At 36.7% G+C, this 19,724-nt stretch overlaps 1 protein-coding gene across 1 annotated transcript; it reads left to right on the forward strand.

Moving 5' to 3' along the window:
- The first annotated feature begins 1,779 nt into the window (after positions 1-1,779).
- On the forward strand, positions 1,780-13,702 carry LOC134796023 (uncharacterized). The gene is made up of 5 exons (XM_063767939.1): positions 1,780-2,029; positions 5,598-5,823; positions 10,899-11,029; positions 12,130-12,288; positions 12,703-13,702. The coding sequence occupies exons 1-5, from the start codon at positions 1,954-1,956 to the stop codon at positions 12,888-12,890; spliced, it is 780 nt and encodes a 259-aa protein (XP_063624009.1). The 5' UTR covers positions 1,780-1,953; the 3' UTR covers positions 12,891-13,702.
- Positions 13,703-19,724: the final 6,022 nt, after the last annotated feature.

Consider the following 19,724-nt stretch of genomic DNA (forward strand, 5'->3'; position numbering starts at 1 on the left):
TAGCTATCACAGATCACGAGATACAGCCTGGTGACAGACGGACGGACGGACGGACGGACGGACAGCGGAGTCTTAGTAATAGGGTCCCGTTTTACCCTTTGGGTACGGAACCCTAAAAACCGTGGTAACACAAGAGACCAATGACTTCTGGAGGCTTATTCTGATTGTAATAACAGGTTATGAATTCGATTTGGATTTGTTATGGATAGGATACGTCAGTGTCTAAAGTGACATTTCTTCGATTAAGCACACAGGCTTCATTTTATGTATGTTGTGAAACACATCGAATGGAAAAGTTAAAACATGATGCCAAAACCAAAACGTACCTATTATTTAAAACAAGACCGAAATGATCCCATAAATGTTCCGTGATCAAAGTTTTGCACGGAATACTAAAATATAGGTATACTCGTACCTATATTCTTAAATCATGATCAACGACGTCGGTGGGACGCAGGAACATAGTAAGTACATATAAGTTAAACACATATATAATTTTATATGAATAAAGTTTGCCAAAATATAACCTAAAGGCACTTCGTCACTATATTCGTAATACAAACTAGACACACAGCAAAATTAGTTAAGATTGTCCAACATGAGTGTTGTTTTAAGTATTAGGTAGCTGGAATAATTATGTTCACTTTAACTTAACTGTGGTGTACCTTTTCCTCGTGAAGGCCAAATAAGCCTTGTTCATTTAAAACTGGACATAGTCCCTCTCGAAGGACGTGAAGGTGAGGCAATGGTAAATAAGTCAAGAAATGATTTTAAAAACATTCGTAAAAGTAGCGAACCAAACCAAAATAATGACCTATAATGTGAATAAAGCTCAAACTTTGTAGGAATAGAAAAAACTATAGCCCTATACTGTAATCACTTTTATAACTTTTAATGACTCGTGGTTCAGTCCCTACATAAGTGTGCAAGCAGTTGGATCCATGTATGTGTATGTTGGATTATAATTAAATACCTAATATGTATTGTATAAAATATTTTAATAAAATAATTTGAAATAAATAGAGCAGTGTAGTTAAACTATAAATCAATTGACTACTAGTGGTAGTTAGTAAATTTATAAAACGAAGTTATGTAGTTAATTAAATTATTTATGATCAATCCTTCGTACACACATAACTTAAGTATGTGTTATTAATGCGCTACTACAAATGCTTTACCAGATTTTTAAGGCTAAGCCTAAGCGAGGCTAGGATAAGGCTCGTCTCAGGCTAGGCTTGCGACACAGCAGTTTCAACACGAGAGCTGCACTCTAAACGCTTTGCACGACTGTTCCCACAGCCTTAGGCTGGGATTTCGTTCGTATGATTTATTAGACGCATGTATGACAGATGCAATCTGTTAAGAGACGTGTAAAGCATACATTTTTGAGCCTTCAAAATGCACGCTATTCAAATTGCCATTAAAGATGCATGTGCGACTTTTTTACTTAAAAATATCATCAACACCCTTTTAAATTACAAACACCATATTATTATTCGTACTGAAAATGTTTACGTGATTTTGAGAACGGAAGTTCACAATGACGATGTAAGTCTTGCAGTGCCAGTATAATACTTCTGAAATTATAAACATGTTGGTATACTTAGGTCAAGCCGACGATGAATGTTAAAAACATGAGTATCGCGCGGCAAGTATTAATAACTGAAAATTCATTATTACTTAGTTAGGGTACCAGTTACTTAACATACTTATTAATGTAATCGCGAACAAGAAACCTAGTCTTAAGTCCTTGAGGCATTTAATTACAACTCCAAAGTTTTAAACACCAGTTGCGCGCGGTTTCTCTAAGGAGCCATTCGGCGTCCGCGTCAAACGAGAAAAACACGCACCATAGCTAATAGAGAATACAAATCAAATTTCGAACGTTCGCGTTCTAAATTTGAAAATTTATTTGTATTTCTTTTATTTTTTAAGGCGTTTTAGGGGTTTAAAATGAGGAGCGGGTGGCCAGTGTTGGTGGTATACGTGTTTGTGTGCCTTCAGTGCAGTTTGCAGTTGATACCGTTACGTGAGTACCTACAGTATATTTTGATGGAAACTGGGAAATATTAATGATATTGATATTGATGATAATAAATAATTGAAGGTTACCCAAAACTGGTAATGTACCGTAAAATGGGGTGAGTGGGAGAAAACTGATATTCAAACCTCGATAACATTTAATTTTTACATATGTAAACTGAATGGTATATATAATAAATGTTCCGAACGTTTGTATTTTAGTTTATTTATGATTTTGGGTAGTTCCATTTCATACCTTTACCGATAAACACAAAATCCCTCCTCACCCCGTAGTACCTCGTAGTTGGGGTGAGATGGGATTTCATACAAAGGTGATTTTGGAACATTGTTGGATCGATTTTTTTTTCTTATGAATATCACTATCCATTTGTAATACGAATACATTATTTAGGTAACAGTAGCCTTTAAAAACCATCTCACCCCCCTGGCATCCCTTCTCTCCTCATTCATAACCCAACTCTCCACGCAATCCCTACTCACCCCATTTTACGGTATTCATTTTATCTGTTCTCACCACTTATCTCTCCACCGTTATAATGATACCCTACCCCTTTATTATTCCTGGATTTTATAAATTATTGTTTAAAATCAGCGTTTCGAATGCATTAAAGCTACCGCCTAGTGGTAAGGCATGGGACTTCCAAACTAGAGGGGCTCAAACTTTGGACGAAACTCAACAAGACCTAGTTTCTAGCCTCTAGGTTGAACAGTCAGCTTTTGATTAAAATTGATTAAGAATACAAAAAAAACGGAATACAATGAAAAAACCTATGTTTTTAGGGTTCCGTACCTCAAAAGGAAAAAACGAAACGTAATGTTCGTAGGACTAAGGGGGTCGCGTCATGAAAAAGTTTGAAAAACGCTGCCTTATAAGATCAAGCGTGCGTCTGTCTGTCCGTCTGTCCGACCATTCCTCCCGTTTATCTCCGAAGCTACTTGGTCTAACATTTTGAAAAAAGATACACAAAATAGTTCTTTACCTATTGATGACAGGAAAACCTACTAGAAATGTGCAGTCAAGCTTGAGTCGGACTTAATTACTTAGTTTTTGATGGGTCGGATCTACCTACGGGTTTTTTAAAGACATTTCATTCACGTTCCACATAAAAAATACATTGTTAAAAATTGGGTAATGTACGGAACCCTTGGAACGCGAGTCCGACTCGCACTTGAACGGTTTTTTTTTTCATAGGTAGGAATGGTGCGAAACCAAAGAGAGCTAAGATATGTATGAGCAGAAATAAATGAATTAAAAAAAGTTAAAACTTTGTTTTCTTAGGGCTCATTTATCTACGGGTGTTTAAATATACATTTTACCAAAATGTTCAGTAGATTGTTTTAATTATTGTTTTTTATTCTGCTGACGTACGTGTACGCAAGCTCTGGACAAAATTGCTATATAATGACAAGTTATGTTCTAATAGTTAGGTAGATAATATGCGATAATCTGGGTAAAAAAAAATACCTATCCCAATTAATAAAACTATCAGTAGATATAATTTTCGTTATTAGATGTCTACATCTGCCTAAGTAATCGGTCCACGGAATCGCCGCGCTAATATCGTTTTGTTCGCAATCAATCTGCAGGATCTTCTCACTGGACCAATGTTCACGCGGTTTTTGTTACTGAAGCTTTTGTTTTCTAGAATAAAAACAGAATGTCATTGAAATATTTACCAGTTGAGCTTTAATTTAGGGTATATGCCATGATTGAAGGAGCACTAAAGTGGACACTAAATCAAACGCGTAAGGGCTCATTTAGACGATGCGAGTTTCATTACATCGCGCGGGTTTTGATCCGATCAGATGAATTGGACGTAACTCATTGTCCGCAATGTAACTAAAATCGCATGTGAGTTCGCGCGTCATCTAAATCAGCCCTAAGACTAGGCAACTAGGACTTGTACCTATATGCAATAGTTTAGGTCACCTTGGTTTCCCTCGTATAAATTATAAACGCATTAAACTATCGAGGATATAAAGCTGAGGTCACGGTGAAAACCGGAACAAATTCCGTTCAGATTGTTTGCAATCGATGCAACAACGGACTTCCTCTCACGCCGTGCACTCATGTAGTATGCGCTTAAGATGCCCTTCGGGTTCGGATTAATTCGTGTTATTACCTATCTGTTTCTGTATCACTTTGTTTTAGAATACAAAAGAAAAGTTATTTTTAAGGGTCAAACAGATCACTGTGTTATGTCTTTCCTGTAGACATACACAAGAGTTAAGGGCTATAAAGGTTAATTTTCTTATTTAACCCTTATCCACGTGAAAAGGTCCTCCTTTTATTTAGAGAACTATGATAAAATCATTGCTTACATGCCCACAAGCTGTTAACTATTGCCCACAGGAGAGAAAAATGTACTGTTCGCGATAACACACTAGTTTTCTCTCCTGTGGGCAATAGTTAACAGCTTGTGGGCATGTAAGTAATGATTTTATCATAGTTGTCTAAATAAAATGAGGACCTTTTTACGTGGATAAGGGTTAAATAAGAAAATTTTCCTTTATAGCCCTTAACTCTTGTGTATGTCTACAGGAAAGACATAACACAGTGATCTGTTTGACCCTTAAAGCTGTATCAAGTAATTAATATGACATTATTATGTTAGGGGTGTATAGCCATGATGTAGTTATAGTTACCCATTTCCGTATCTAGGATCATATAGAAGCAAAACTGCCTCTAACCAGACCGAACTCTGTAGCAGAGCGATAGCAAGTTTTGAACACAAATTATTTGTCATAATTACGCCCTCCCTTTCGCTCTACGAATTAAACTGCTGTAGGTACAAACATAGTTTTCATAGAGCTACATTTGCCTGTCGGCGTCGCATATATCCAGCGAACAAGCGCCTTGGTTCTATATAACATCTATACGAGTATTCTGACATCAAAGTAGCTAGCGCGTCAGCGCTGCGCAGGATCGTTTCGTGAATTAACCAGGTGTTAGGCATGCGCATACGTTTGCATTTTGCGACAGAACTTAGGGCTCATTTACCTACTAACGCGGCCGCGGCCACGGTTGCGTCAAGTATTTACCTTGGTTACAAACGTGATCCCTGCTTGGTGTAAATCACCAAACGCCAAACTGATGTACGTAGACACTTAAATATAAAAACTGCATGCTTTGCCCTAATTATCTTCTTCATTAATAGTAATTCGTAATGTTAAAATAGTTAAATCGTAGGTGGGTATCGAGCCTGCTGCCGGGTTCCTATTGATCCTATTAGATGTACAGAGATCAAACGAAGGATTCTTCTTAATCTTCTTGCTTAATACATATTTTCATACATTTAAGTACCTAGGAATACGTACAAGTAGAAAGGCATACCTACCTAGGAAAAGATGCGGAGGATAGAAGACGATAGAGTCAAATTATTCTCCAAATATCGATTATCCAGTACTTAAGGAATGACTACATTATTGAATCATAAAGTCGCCGATATAGAGAAAGAGATAGAGAAAAAAAGAAAGTCAATAAAAGCTACACATTAGTGAAAAGCATATAAATCTGTCCTACCACAAGGAATAATTTTGTCTTAAAATTCCAGCGGACTTCATCCATCCCTGCTCGGAACTATCAGACGAATGCTTCACCCAGGCCACACTGGATGCCATCCCCGGGCTGGTGAAGGGCATCCCGGAGGCGAATATCCCGTCGCTGGACCCGCTGTACCTGGACAAGAACATCAGCATGAATCTGCCCGGGAACGTCAAGATGACCTTCCATAATGGCAGGCTGATCGGGCTCAGTACGTGCGTGCCGCTTAAAGTTTCGTGAGTATTCGATACTACCTAACTACTTATTAAAATACACGATGCGCGATGCAAACTCCGTGACGTGCAATCCATGTAGGTAAATAAACTACATAATGTTTTTATAAAAAAATTAAAAATCAAAAAATCAAAAATATACTTTATTCATGTAGGCCTAGCAACAAGCTCTTATGAATCGTAATTAATCTTAATCTAATTATCAGAGCAATTTATTGATGTTAATATTATTCCATAATAAAATTGGATTATTATACATATCAAATTTAACACTAAGAATTTCACAAAAGGATCGTCAAACATTAAAAAGATTGTATAAAAAAATACTAGTCTAGAATTTCTAGAATAAAATCTAAATGTCAAAAAAAAAAGCATAAGTAACAAAAGAAGTAGATAGTATTACATCGGAATATCCATTTCCTCATCAATCAAATATACCTAATAAATAAATAATCATTTCGAATAACAATTAATCCCACGTTGTAATATCATTCATGTAGTCTTGTGTGGTATAATAAGCTTTAGAAATAAGTTTACGCTTTACATAATTCTTAAATTTATTAATAGATAATTCAGTAATATGGTTTGGAAGTTTATTATAAAATCTTACACAATTACCCATGAATGATTTTTTAATTTTATGGAGCCGAGTGAAGGGCACTGCGAGCTTATGTTTATTTCTAGTATTAATATTATGATTTCACAATTTTTCCTAAAATTTACAATATTTTTATGTACATACAGAATATTCTCATAAATGTATTGACAGTGCACTGTCATTATGTCAATTTCCTTAAATTTATCTCTAAGTGAGTCTCTATGGTTCATTTTGTATATTGCTCGAATAGCCCGCTTCTGCAGAACAAAAATGGTATTTATCTCTGAAGCACCGCCCCACAGTAAAATACCATATGCCATAATGCTATGGAAGTAACTAAAATATACTAATCGAGCTGTTTTCACGTCAGTTAACTGACGGATTTTGCTCACTGCAAAAGCTGCAGAGCTCAGTCTATTCGAAAGAGTAGCAATATGGGGACCCCACTGGAGTTTAGAATCTAAAGTTATACCAAAAAAAACTGTACTATCAACTAATTCCAATTCCTCATCCTTCACAATGACACTTGTTTGCACATGCCTTACGTTACTACTAGTGACAAACTTAATACATTTAGTCTTTTTTTCATTTAACAATAAATTATTAACATTGAACCAATTTACTACTTTTGAAATGGCATTGTTTACATCATTGTAAGCTTGTTGCTGTCGTTTGACTTTGGAAATAAGTGAGGTGTCGTCTGCAAACAATACTATGTATATCATGGTGGGTCTTAACAAGGAATGGCAAGTCATTTATGTAGATAAGGAACAGGAAAGGCCCCAATATTGACCCCTGTGGTACACCCATAGAGACCAATGCCCCAGGTGATCGCTGTCCATTCACATCGACCCTTTGTATTCTACCATTTAAGTAGGACTTAAGTAAATTCAGTGCCGATCCTCTAACTCCGTAATAATGAAGTTTCCTGATTAATGTTTCATGACAAACACAGTCGAAGGCCTTAGATAAATCACAGAAGACACCTAAAGCATCTCGTGACTCCTCCCAGGCATCGAAAATATGCTTAATTAGCTCAACACCGGCATCGGTTGTTGAGCGACCCCGTGTAAAACCAAACTGCTTATTATGCATCAAATTATTAACGTTAAAATGTCGTACTAATTGAGAAAGAACTAATTTTTCAAAAATCTTGCTAAATGTTGGTAGCACAGATATCGGTCTAAAGTTAGTGGGGTCAGAGCTGCTACCAGATTTAAATAAAGGAATTACTTTACTATGTTTCATTAGATCAGGAAACTCGCCGCAATCAACACTGTTGTTAAATATAACTACCAAGTCAGGCGCTACAATTTCTACTAAGGATTTGACAGCATGGACAGAGACTCCCCAGAGGTCATTAGTTTTTTTGACATTAATTGATTTAAACGCCTTTATTACATCTGAGGTACAAACATGTTCAAAATGAAGGTCTCCACAACACTCTGGAGCGTTATGTTTTAATAATGTAACAGCAGATGAGGGTGATGAATTTAAATCCTTAGTTGTGGATACTGGTACCTCGGTGAAAATTTTTTCAAATTCTGTAGCTACTTCTAAATTGGAATCTATAATTTTGTTATCAATGTTTAGTTTGAGCTCTTTAATTGTGTGTTTAGAGCGACCAGTCTCCACATTTATAACTTTCCAGGTTGCTTTAACAATGTCGGAACTACTTTTAATTTTTGACTTAGATAATTTCGCTTAGCTATATGACAATCTACTTTAAACTTCTTCGAATACTCCTTCACATGTTCTTTAAATTCATCACTCTGATTAAACCGCCGTTCCTCATATAAGGCATACAGTTCACGTCTTCTTTGATGTAAGTCCGCAGTAGCCCACTCACTAAAAACTGATGCACCACTAACTACGACCGATTTTGAGGTGAATATCGCATTATAATGATCCATAAAAGTGTGAAAGAATGAATTATACATACTATTAGGACTCATATCGGAAGACAAAAAGGGTAGCGCCTGAACTAAACTTAGCTTCATTCTTTCCACGCGGTCCGAAATATACTGCAGCTCCTCGAAAATATGTAAATACGGAAACGTTATCGAGAGGATATTCATTATGAAACCGTACCTTATTGTATATTGTGTAATTTGTCAAGTATATGACTTTGACTTTATTCAATCATGGACATGGCGAGTGTTTTACCTACCTATATGATACCTAACTAAGCTTTGTGATAAACCAATAGGGAACGATTCTCTTCACCTAAATAAGTAGGTACCTTACTTACCAATGTCATTTGTTATAACTAATTATACGTATGTAATTAAATAGCTATCAGAGCCTCTACCATCAGTTTTAACATTGACATAACGCTCACGTCTACGTAATTTACTTTCTGTACATCTCGCTTCCACTATTGCTCGCATATGCGAGTACGAGCGAGATGCATAGAAAGTAAGTTACTTAAACGTGAGCGTTATGTCAATGTCAAAACTGGTGGTAGCCGTACTGGGTATTTAAGTTTTTATCTCGTTGCTATAAAGCAAAGCTTATTTCAAGTAAAGTACTATGATTTCGAAATAACACGTTAAACGATTTATACTTGACCAAGAGATTAACGACATTAGCATTACATGATGCATAATAACTGACACGATAGGTCAAGAGCATCGGTCTATGCAGTCGGTAGTTTTAAATATAGTCAATCTAGTTAATTATCATTTATTACTTGCAAAGATAGAAGGTACAGTTATGGCGCCATTTTATGTCAAGGAATGTCAACTGGTAATCAAAATAATAGCGTCAAGATTAGCAACCTATAAAATGCAAAACCATATCACCGACGCAGAAAGGTTTACGATTTTTTCCAGAGGCAAAGCACATTTTCCTTAGAACAGTTATTAGAACTAACTTTATCCATACCTAGCTCTATTCCGCTTCGAGTATTTATCCCTGAGTTGGTTATTTGACTCTACACAAATAATTTAAATATTTACCTGTCACAAAATAAAAACCATTACCCACGAATACTCACACCTTCAAACCCATTAAGGTAAACGTACTGGTGCTCGACGTGGTCCCAGTACATGTCATCTTGAAACTTAAGTCATTGTCAATAGTGGTGACAGCAAGGTGTCATCTATTGGGCATTAGCATGTCGAGCACTAGTACGTTTACCTTACCTACAATACCTACACTTCACTTGCTAAAAAGGCGCTGACATTGACCATGCAATATTTACATGGACAATATTTGCTGGTACCTATGCCTGTTATTGCCTCATAAAAGAGATCATACAGTTTTTTATGTATTATGTACCTTGACTCGTAGTAGTCTTTTTGACCTTGATCTCTGTATACTTAGGACACAAAAATATGTGATGATGAAATGTAAATCAATTAACCTATTATTGTAATACAATATCTGTGCAATCAGCATTTCTATACATCCCAGTCGTATTATTTATTGCTGATTACTATATTAAGGTACCTTCTTCTTACCGGTTGTCCTAAAACTATAGTCTAAAACACTCGCATAGTATGAAATTTCCTGAATTGCCTCGCCATTCCGTTGGATAACCTCAATTATGTTAAACGCATTGCAGTTATGACACCGGCTTTTATAATTAATTGAAGTCTATGCAGATTGTACGTCTCATTCATTACATACTGTTTTACTGTACCTATTTTTATGTGTCGCATAAGCCGCAGAACCGATTTAGATGAAATTTGTTATGAAGATAATTTGGTGCCCCGGAGAGAGCATATATATTTTTATCCTTTTTTTTTCAATCATTATGATCATTCCGCGCAAAAGAAGTGGCGGGCAGAAGCATAGTGTTTGAATAAGTTGAATGTTCGTCGAGAAACCCATGTGTCCGTCAAACAATTGTGACATCATTTCCAGAGGATTTCCCACTACATTGTAGTTAATAAGTAACAACGTAATGTGTGTTCACGCATCTTGTAATTAACTCGGAAAAACTCTATGCATTATTCATTGTAGAAGAGGTTATCGTCGGTATGTCGAAACGCATTGCCTGCCTAATCATTATTACGACTTGACCTTTTCTTAGTTCTGTAGCTTAACTCAGTTGGTAGGTACTTTAAATATTAACATAATTTATTTAAAAACTCGTATTTCATGGTTACATTCATATAAAACAAAGACTTAAAAATAGTAATGGTTTACGTGTGCTTGAACTAGGATTCCTTGTGTTTCAGGCGAGAGTTTAACTTTAAAATCTGATAGTCAGTGTTCCTATTTTATAAATTCAATTGCAAGCCGTTTGCAAGTGCGCCTTCTCGTACGTTAAAATATCTGAGTTAAGCTGGTCTGATAGAAAAAGTGAACAAACGCTCGGTCATGTGTTAATCCATACCTGGGTTTTACATGCCCCACCTAATCATACATACAAGTCTGTTGCGAGTAGCAAATTGTACCTATTATAAGTAGTCAATTTTTTTTTAACGATACGCCTAAAAATAATGGAAACTGACTTATACTTTGTTGTCAGGTCTCGCCGGGAGACCCGCAAGTTCATCTTCGACATCCGCTGCAACTTCACCATCAAGGGCCACTACAGTCTGCAGGGCAGGATCCTGCTCTTCAACCTCGACACCGACGGCAACGCCAAGATCAAAATATGTAAGTTTTTTCTCTCCTCGATCCTTGAGGCTGAGGATCACGATTTTATATAGCACTAGTTTTCACTACCGTTCTCTTGAGTCTAGACCCTTCTGATTATGTATAGTTAGGTAATGCTCTTTGTTTAACAATAACGATGCCATCCAATAGTACCAGGGGACACTTTTGGGTGGCATCAGAATCTGATAGGTGCTCTGTCTCTGCTTCTTTTTAGTCAACCATAATAGATGTGAACTCTTATTCTTAGCTGAATATTCAAAGAATGTCAATATACTTACTTTGAAAGTGGGCTATCTTCGTTGTCATTGTTGCTTGACGCAGGAGAACCATTGTTACTGTGACTCGATATCTGTAGGTAACAATTACGCGGCTACGCTTAGACTATATTAAGTTCCCATCGGGTGATCACTTGCCGGGAACCATGGAACTCTATAAGCATGAGGTGACTGTCCAACTATGAATGCATTTTTTTAGATTGGGGGAAAAAGTTGAATTTTTCAGGAAAAAAAAAATACCTAAAGAGTATATTATAAATATACCTATGGTTTGCCTAGTTATGATCGGTGGTAGAGTCGGACCAAGAAAAGTCTGCAGCGGATTTGATAGCCGACGCAGTGCAAGTGTTATTTAACACATTCACTGCCCCCAACGCACATGTGCGTTCAGCGTCATATAAGTTTGTTCCTAGGCCACCCCCCTGGCAGTGAATGCGTTATACATATGTCATAATTTCATAGAACTTTGACGTTTAAAATAACACTTGCACTGCGTGGGCTATCAAATCCGCTGCAGACTTTTCTTGGTCCGACTTTAATTTCCATTGACAATTGGTCGTGTCAGGTATATGGTCACTAATTAGCACAAATAAGGTATGAAATGAATAAAGTGAAGATTAATATAGGTAATGTAAAATATGTATGAGCGTAGTTAATTACTCACCTACTAATTCTAGTCATAAATGGCGATTGTGATCACAATGACAGAAACAAGAATTTATTTATTTACCTATAAGAAATTTTTTGTACAATCGTTATTTTTTAGATCTACTGATACTTTTAGTATGCGAAAGTTATGAATTTTACTTATTCACTTTTATTCAGGGAACCAGCGTATCCGCCTGGAGGTATTAGAAAAGGTTGTGATGGACAAAACTACGGGCGAGGGGCATTACAAGATCAACTCGTACAAGTACAAAGCTGACTACGGCACAGACCTCAAACTCAACCTCACTAACTTATTCCGAGGAAGCGCTGAAATCAGTACGTAATTCTCCATTATTTGATACTTATTATAATGCTTGTAAAACCCCATTTATGCGGCGGGACTACTCGCTTAGCAGTGAGCAAGTAAGGTATGTAGCAAATAACTAAGACCATGGCGTTATTCATAAACGCGCTACAAGCATGAATTAGCTATTAAATCTTTTGTCTTAATCTGTCATTTTGATTTATGTAGGTAGGTAAGTATCTGTAAAAAAGGAATAAAACATAAACTAATTGAGGTTTGTAAAGTTTTATGAATAACGTAATATTTAAACACATGTTTTTGTCAAAATTAATATAGGTACATACCTAGTAGTCCTTTCGGTACCTACTACAAATATAATTCATGTAAGTAATCCGTATACCCTTAATTTTTTTATGGCACTCATAGTATGACCCTCCTACTTCCAGGTGCAAACATCCTGCAAGTCCTGAACCAGAACTCGCAGCTGGTGGCGCAGGAGTTCGGCGCCCCGATCCTCGAGTACGCCATCGACTACGCCATGAATGTGACGCAGCGCTTCTTCAGCGCCTACACTTACGAGCAGATCTCACACGTACCCATCACGCCTGAATTCTTCGAGAAGGAAAAGAAATAAAGTAATATAAAGCGTAGCATATATATACCTACTATTTACACGATTAGAGAACCGTACAAAATATGGGGCCGCAAATACCACGAGGCTGCTTGCTGACAAATCTGTAGGGCTAATATGGTCGGCTCTTTATCATTTGTCACCATGCCGATCACTTTCTCACAAATATGTAAGTGTGAAAGTGACGCATGGCATGACAGGTGATAAAAATACGACCATGATAGGTACCGCTACTGGCGTATATATTCGTATTCGTAAACACTGAGCTTAAGTATAGTAAAAGTTAAAAGGTTCCGTGTAATACTTTGGGGTAGTAAGAATTTAAAAATCTTGTGGTTTTGATATTCCTTGTACACTATTTTCGCTGATGCTTGCAATCAATTGCGGCGAAATCTCTGTTTGACTTATGGTTAATATTTCGCACTGTCTAGAAACATGCACATGAAAAAATATTATTTCTAAGATATACTTACGTGTAGGTATAAATTTCTGTCAAATTCCCCTGTCTTTTAATCGCTTATCAGGTGTTTTCGTAATTTTGGTACAATTTAACAGCAAACAGCAATTCTTTTTGTACATGGGATATAAAGAAATTTGCTCAATATGTTTTACTTGAACGATGACCTAACCTAACATGTTTGTCTTACCTAGGTTTCTAAAGTGTTTGTGTGATATTTAAGTTTGCTAATATAATTTATTTTTATATTGTTTTTATACTTTGTGGTACAATGCAGTGGTTTCAAATCCGCCGATGCTTTTTTGATACGATTGTTAATAAATTGGTGTACCTGCTTACATTTTGAATACATATTTTATAGGTTACCTTTTTTATTCTGATTAAAATTACCCGCTTTGCCTTTCTTACTTAGGTACATAATAACAATCATTGTCTTATACTACATACTTGAATACACTCTAACTCCTTGACAATAAAGGCGTGTTAAGATATATGTAGGCACCTTAGCCGCTCAAATTTAATCTGAGAGTTTTGACACTTACTCGTATACTTGCCTTTAATGATAAATAAGACCAAAACATATTTTCCATAGGCTTGACGTTCGGCAAGTGTCTAGATCTAATCTCCGTCAAGACGCCGTTAAGTTGATGGACTTTTACGCGTGGTACCCAAGCAACAATACATTAGGCAACGGCACAAGTGCAGAAGTGCAGATGCAACGGTGCGCCACTGAACGTTGAGTTTCAAGAGAAGAACACAGTATGTGCGTATGGTACAAGATAGTGTCACAGCATTTTCCCGTTCGTACACGCAAGCCGTAATCATGCTCAAATGCCGTGTCACTGGCGTTATGTAACGACTCGTTTATAGGTTAAAATACTGGAACGCTATGTGCAAAAGTTAATTGCGGTCGAACATGGCATCACAGAATAGTACTTATAAAGTTATCTAAGTAATCTTAATCTAATGTGTAGTAAAACGAATGATAATATAAATGTTTTTTTTTTTCAAGTTTCTGGACATATGGCCAATAACCATTAACCATAGCTGGAATGTCATCCAGTTGTGCATTGTTATTCTTCAATAATGGCGCCTGGTAGTTTATCAAGGATTATTAATTATCCAGAAAGTTCAGTGTTGTCAGTTTTCCATGTCTTAAATAGATCACTTGTGTGCAAAATTTCCTCACCTGATTACGATTTGTACCTATATTTTATCGTAGTTTCTTCTACGCCAATATCGACAAGATACAATTAGAAGATATCCTCGTTTACATCGACTGCATACCGGGTATGATCCGTGTCCACCCACGCTTTGCTTTCACTGCACTTCACTGCTGCACTATTGTAGCCAACAAGCAGCTGTGAAGGGAGCCTTTTCATCATCAGATGGTTGTAGGTACTGTATCTACTGATAAGTAGGTACTTTTCGTTTGTCAATATTAGTACGACCAAAAATCATCGTGTCGGTCCTAAGGGGGTTATCACAGTGACGCGGGTTCAGGCGTTTTAAATACAAATACCTACTTAATTCAAGGGGTAACCGGTAAAGTTATTATTGCAAAGAAAGCAGTTAGTAAAACACTTGATGTTCCTTTATACATGCTGCTAAGAAACGAACTTCTTGCTACTGTAGAGCAATAAGGCACAGTGGATTTGTCAGTGGACATAGGAAGTGTGACCAGTACGGATATGATAGACGTTCTTGTCTACGTGACAGCGTGATAAAACAATATCCGTCACTTTCAATCACGCTCTGTTAAAATGTGACGGATATTTTGTCACGTGGATAAAGCTTTCCATAATATGCCTGCTGCACGGATATCATGGTCGCATTTTTATCCCTTGTTATGTGATGCGTCACTTTCGTTTCATACTTGTTAAAAAGTGACAAGCATGGTGACATATGATAAAAATGCGACCATAATTAGCCGTCTGCTTCGGTCTACAAGTTGGTCGTAAATAAAGAAACTCGGTAGAAAATACACAAAACTACTCCTATCACTATCAGAATTCCCAGCAGGCTCTGAAGTAATACCAGCGGGAGGGATACGAAATTAAAGATACACATGTGAGATTAAACTACCTACCTTTTTACAAATGTAACATAGTTAGGTTTCCACTTTCCAGTTCTGATTATTTATCCACGAGGTGGCATGGTGCGCCTAGGATTATGAAAGCCTAATCGCGTCTAATCGACGACGCCCGCGCAGCGTCGAATTCGGACCGATTCGCTCGTTGTTCTGGTAATTGGCTATTCGCAAAGTGATTGTTTATGGAATGCTTTGTTTTGTAATATTGTCATAATGTGTACCTAATAATTCGCATAAAAACGCTTTTTTTATCAGCCCGTTATAGTCTCCCCCTGATTTCCACAACGCTATTAAAAATAGGTAAATGTTAAATCTGGCGAGACCGGTATTTAATAAAGTAGGATTGACTCCTGTTTATTTTGGTCCTGTAATTGTTATGAATCATAACTTATGATACTTACTAATCGATACTTATTGAACAATTTGAACATTACCGTTTAAAATAATTCAAATATTTAATTAAAAGATGAACTAAGTAGGTAGCTTGTTGGAACCTTTGAGCAATGAGCCCCAAAAATAGCCCAGCCAGTTAAATAATACCTACCTATGTACTTCTACTCCAGACACAATAAGACAATCTTGTATTTTTTTTTATATAGTTTTTCCAAAGTCGTTTCTATCATTACTATTTTCCGAATATTAACAGACAGAAAAGTATTTGAAAAGCAATTCGTTTGCCTGTCATCGTAAAGTCACGCGAAGTAGCTTACTCCAGTCAACTAAGATTAGCTTTGTAAGTTTAATAGTAAATTAGGGATGACTCACGCTAGACCGGGCCGTGCCCGGTCCGGGGCGTCCGACATGTCATTTTCTATGACGGCTGATTGGTGATCACGTGTTGCTTTCCATAGAAAACGAAACTCCGGAAGCTCCGGCCCGGCCACGTTCCGGTCTAGCGTGAGTCATCCTTTAAGCTTTGAGATTCTAAAAATAGAAATACTAGACGCCTTTCTAAGGTATAGAAACAATGAATCATAACATAAATATGGAAATATTCGTCGCATTTGGAAACGCTCTTTTAACTGTATTGGCAGAGCGGTTGGTCTGAGGATCTTACCTGAAGTTGTTTTTTCTTTGTTTTAAAATGCAATGCCTACCTATGTCTTAATGTTCGCTTTCCGAGCAACCCCTTGTTGATTGGAGTCGTTGAAAATATTTTAAAACGTACTAGAAGCAACAAAGGAAATATTCAACTCGATTTAGGTAGCAAATAAATAACGAAGCGATTTATTTTCAGAAAAATCATCAATTTCGTAATTGGTATTTTTTCAGCCTGATCATAAAAGTAAGCATTGTATCCTTTTAAATAATACGAGTACTTAAACTATCCGTCCTTCCTTTTTATTATAAATTAATGTTTGACGCCTTTGACGCTGAGTAGCTTTACTCCGAAGTAATGAGTTCGGAGTAATATGAAATCGATTTTTTAACAAACTCAAATTAAATCTGATAATCAGTGCGCACCGTTTGGTACGTACTGCACTCCAATCAATCTGGTCCAGTCCAGTCCACCATGCCATGTATATGATTCCACGTTAATTTTTAATTTATAATTTCGGTAATTAACGTTTATTTAGAAATTATGAATATTTTTTTATTCCGTGGGCACAATTTTGTAGATGTGGCAGTAGAAGTTAAAGTTGATGTCTCTTATTAAATATCTGGTAATAAACCCTCTACTTCTATGTAATACACAAAAATCTCATCCAATTCGTGTGCAAAATTATATAGCACAGCTAATTCGTGAAAAATAAGTAACACTGTTCGAACGCTTATTACCTACTTAAAAATATCCCACAGGCATCCCGCTTTGATGCCGACCGTACCACCATTACGGATGCAGACTCCTGCTATTGATCGCGCTATATTTAACGCGCATAATGGAGTCGCCAACTGGCTGGACGAAGAGCCTTAATCAATGCTAATTTAATTAACTACGAATGCGGTCGTTTTTCAAAATTCAGTAAGTTAATTCATTAATAGACAGTGTTTCTATTTCGGAACCGCCTGTGTAGACGAATCTTTACTTACGATTTTCTTAACAAATCGATATTATTTCTATTGTTTTTAACTAAGTATGTTTTAAGCTAACTTCCGTTTACTTCACAAAGTCTCGCCCCATGACAACCCTCATCAGACGTTTTTAGCGACCAGTTTTTAACGCCCGAACGAGGTGCGAAACTCAGGCGAAGACGAATTAAGAGGAAAAAAAGGTTACTTTTTCAAAGTTTTTGTGACTCCTAAAATAATATTCTAAAGATAAAATAGTCGGCCCTAATGATCGTACCCTAGGTATGTTGACCCTATTCTTAGCATTGTAACATTTCTACTAATTTTTTTTCGTATTTGGATTACCTAATAACCTTTACCTTATACATAATGACCTTATATGTATGTAATACCTATGTAATAATAGTATTAGATACGAGTATCTAACCTTTATCCCCTTATACATCAAGACATGCATACATTTGTAATGAATGAAGGTCCTGGTGTATTTAAATTCTACCTTATTTTATGAGAAAACAGAATTGAGATATTTCTTATATATTCAGATATATATTTTTTTAAGAAACCTAGGTACAATATGTACAAAGAAGAAAGTTCTCGATAGTGTAATTTACATGGAAGCCATACTGGAAGCTCTCTGATTGTGAGTAATGTAGGTCAGTGATGCAGACTTACTTGATAAATTACTGAAGTCATATGAATCTCCATCTGTTTGTAATTAGACTAACAAGTTGAAAGTCCTAAACATATCGTAACCATAGAATAATTTAAGTATTATTACCCCAGATAATCATGTTTTCATGAACTACTTATTGAAACAGACAACGAACAAGAAATTTCAATATACTTAACAAAAAGTGGGGCTCAAAAAGTTTATCGGAAATGGCACATTACACGTTTTACGCCCTCTGTATTAGCAAACCACTCACTAAAGACCTCTGACTTCTATACAAGGGACTATTTTGTAGTGTGGTATCGTAGAGGAAATTGAAAGGCACAGGTCAAGTTTCCTTGGTGAGTTTAAGTATAGGATAGAGACAGGAGGGTGGATAAATCGTCTTTGAGCGTGGAATGACGGATGTCTTTACAAGGTAGAGATGTCAGCGGGACTTATGGTGGTCTGAGATGTTCAAACTAGTGAAACTAGAAACCTTTATGTTCACAGCGAGAATACGATATAGCATTATACATACCAACATGAATGACTTGTAATAACCACGGTAACATTACCGGTTTATGTACTTTACTTATTGTTTTGCGTAAGTAACGACAGACATTAAGCACTCTAATTTTACAAGCTTTTATTTAGTGTCACCTGTCCCGTTGTCTGTCTGTCTGTCTGTCGGTCTGTAAGATTTGAATCTTGCAAGTTAAATTTGATCTACTTCCCGGTTTCCGATTGAGCTGAAATTTGGCATGCATGTATAAATCGGATGACAATGCAATATTATGGTACCATCGAGCTGATCTGATGATGGAGACAGGAGGTGGCCATAAGAACTCTGTGATAAAACAACGCAACCTAATTGTGTTTTGGGGTTTTCAGAATGCTCTCGATGAGTATTAGTTGTCTGTGGAAAGAAAAGTACAGTCAGCGATAAAAGCTTGTACCAAAAATGGAATTTTTGCCAAAAACTTATTCTATATAAATTCTATAGCACCAAATTGACATGTGGCCAGTGGCCACTAGTGGAGTAATAATACTTAATCTCAATTACGAATCAATTAAAGTTGTCGAGATGCACACCACGAACTTACTTAGAGTTAGACCAAGCTAAGTTGGCAGCGATTTTGATAGCTCGACTGTGCAAGTCTTATTTTAAACGTCATAATTTCATAGAACCTTATCGCACCTACATAACACATGCACATTGCACGGTCTATGGTGTCAAAATCGCTGCCAACTTAGCTTGGTCAGGCGTGGCTCACTCCGCGATTTCGTCGCTTTGCTACAGGTAGCTAAAAGTACATCCGTTACACACCAATTTTGGGGAAAGCCATAAGCCGCTGTCGCCACCTAGCGGCCATACCTGTGCTCATCGTAACAGACGCGTTTTGTTAGAGAGTGAGTCTTCTGTACCTAGTACTATTATTTATTCTGGGGCTTATTGGTCTAACTCTATTCATCATTACCATTAATCAACTTATAAAGACTACTGGGTAAACAACCACTATCAGAATGTCCTCTTGAAGTTTGTGGACGATTTTGAAACAAAATTTTGAAACAAATTTAGATATAATTAAACGTAGGTAGTAGGTAACTAGGTACTTCTACACA

Source organism: Cydia splendana, chromosome 1 (genome assembly GCF_910591565.1).
Source record: "Cydia splendana chromosome 1, ilCydSple1.2, whole genome shotgun sequence".
Classification (NCBI taxonomy): Eukaryota; Metazoa; Arthropoda; class Insecta; order Lepidoptera; family Tortricidae; genus Cydia; species Cydia splendana.

What these genes read in the sequence shown, in the direction of transcription:
- LOC134796023 (XM_063767939.1), top strand. Translation starts at nt 1,954, where the DNA reads ATGAGGAGCGGGTGGCCAGTGTTGGTGGTATACGTGTTTGTGTGCCTT. An exon ending in TTTGCAGTTGATACCGTTAC is followed by an intron (nt 2,030 to 5,597) that starts GTGAGTACCTAC and finishes TTAAAATTCCAG; the next exon opens with CGGACTTCATCCATCCCTGC. An exon ending in CAACGCCAAGATCAAAATAT is followed by an intron (nt 11,030 to 12,129) that starts GTAAGTTTTTTC and finishes ACTTTTATTCAG; the next exon opens with GGAACCAGCGTATCCGCCTG.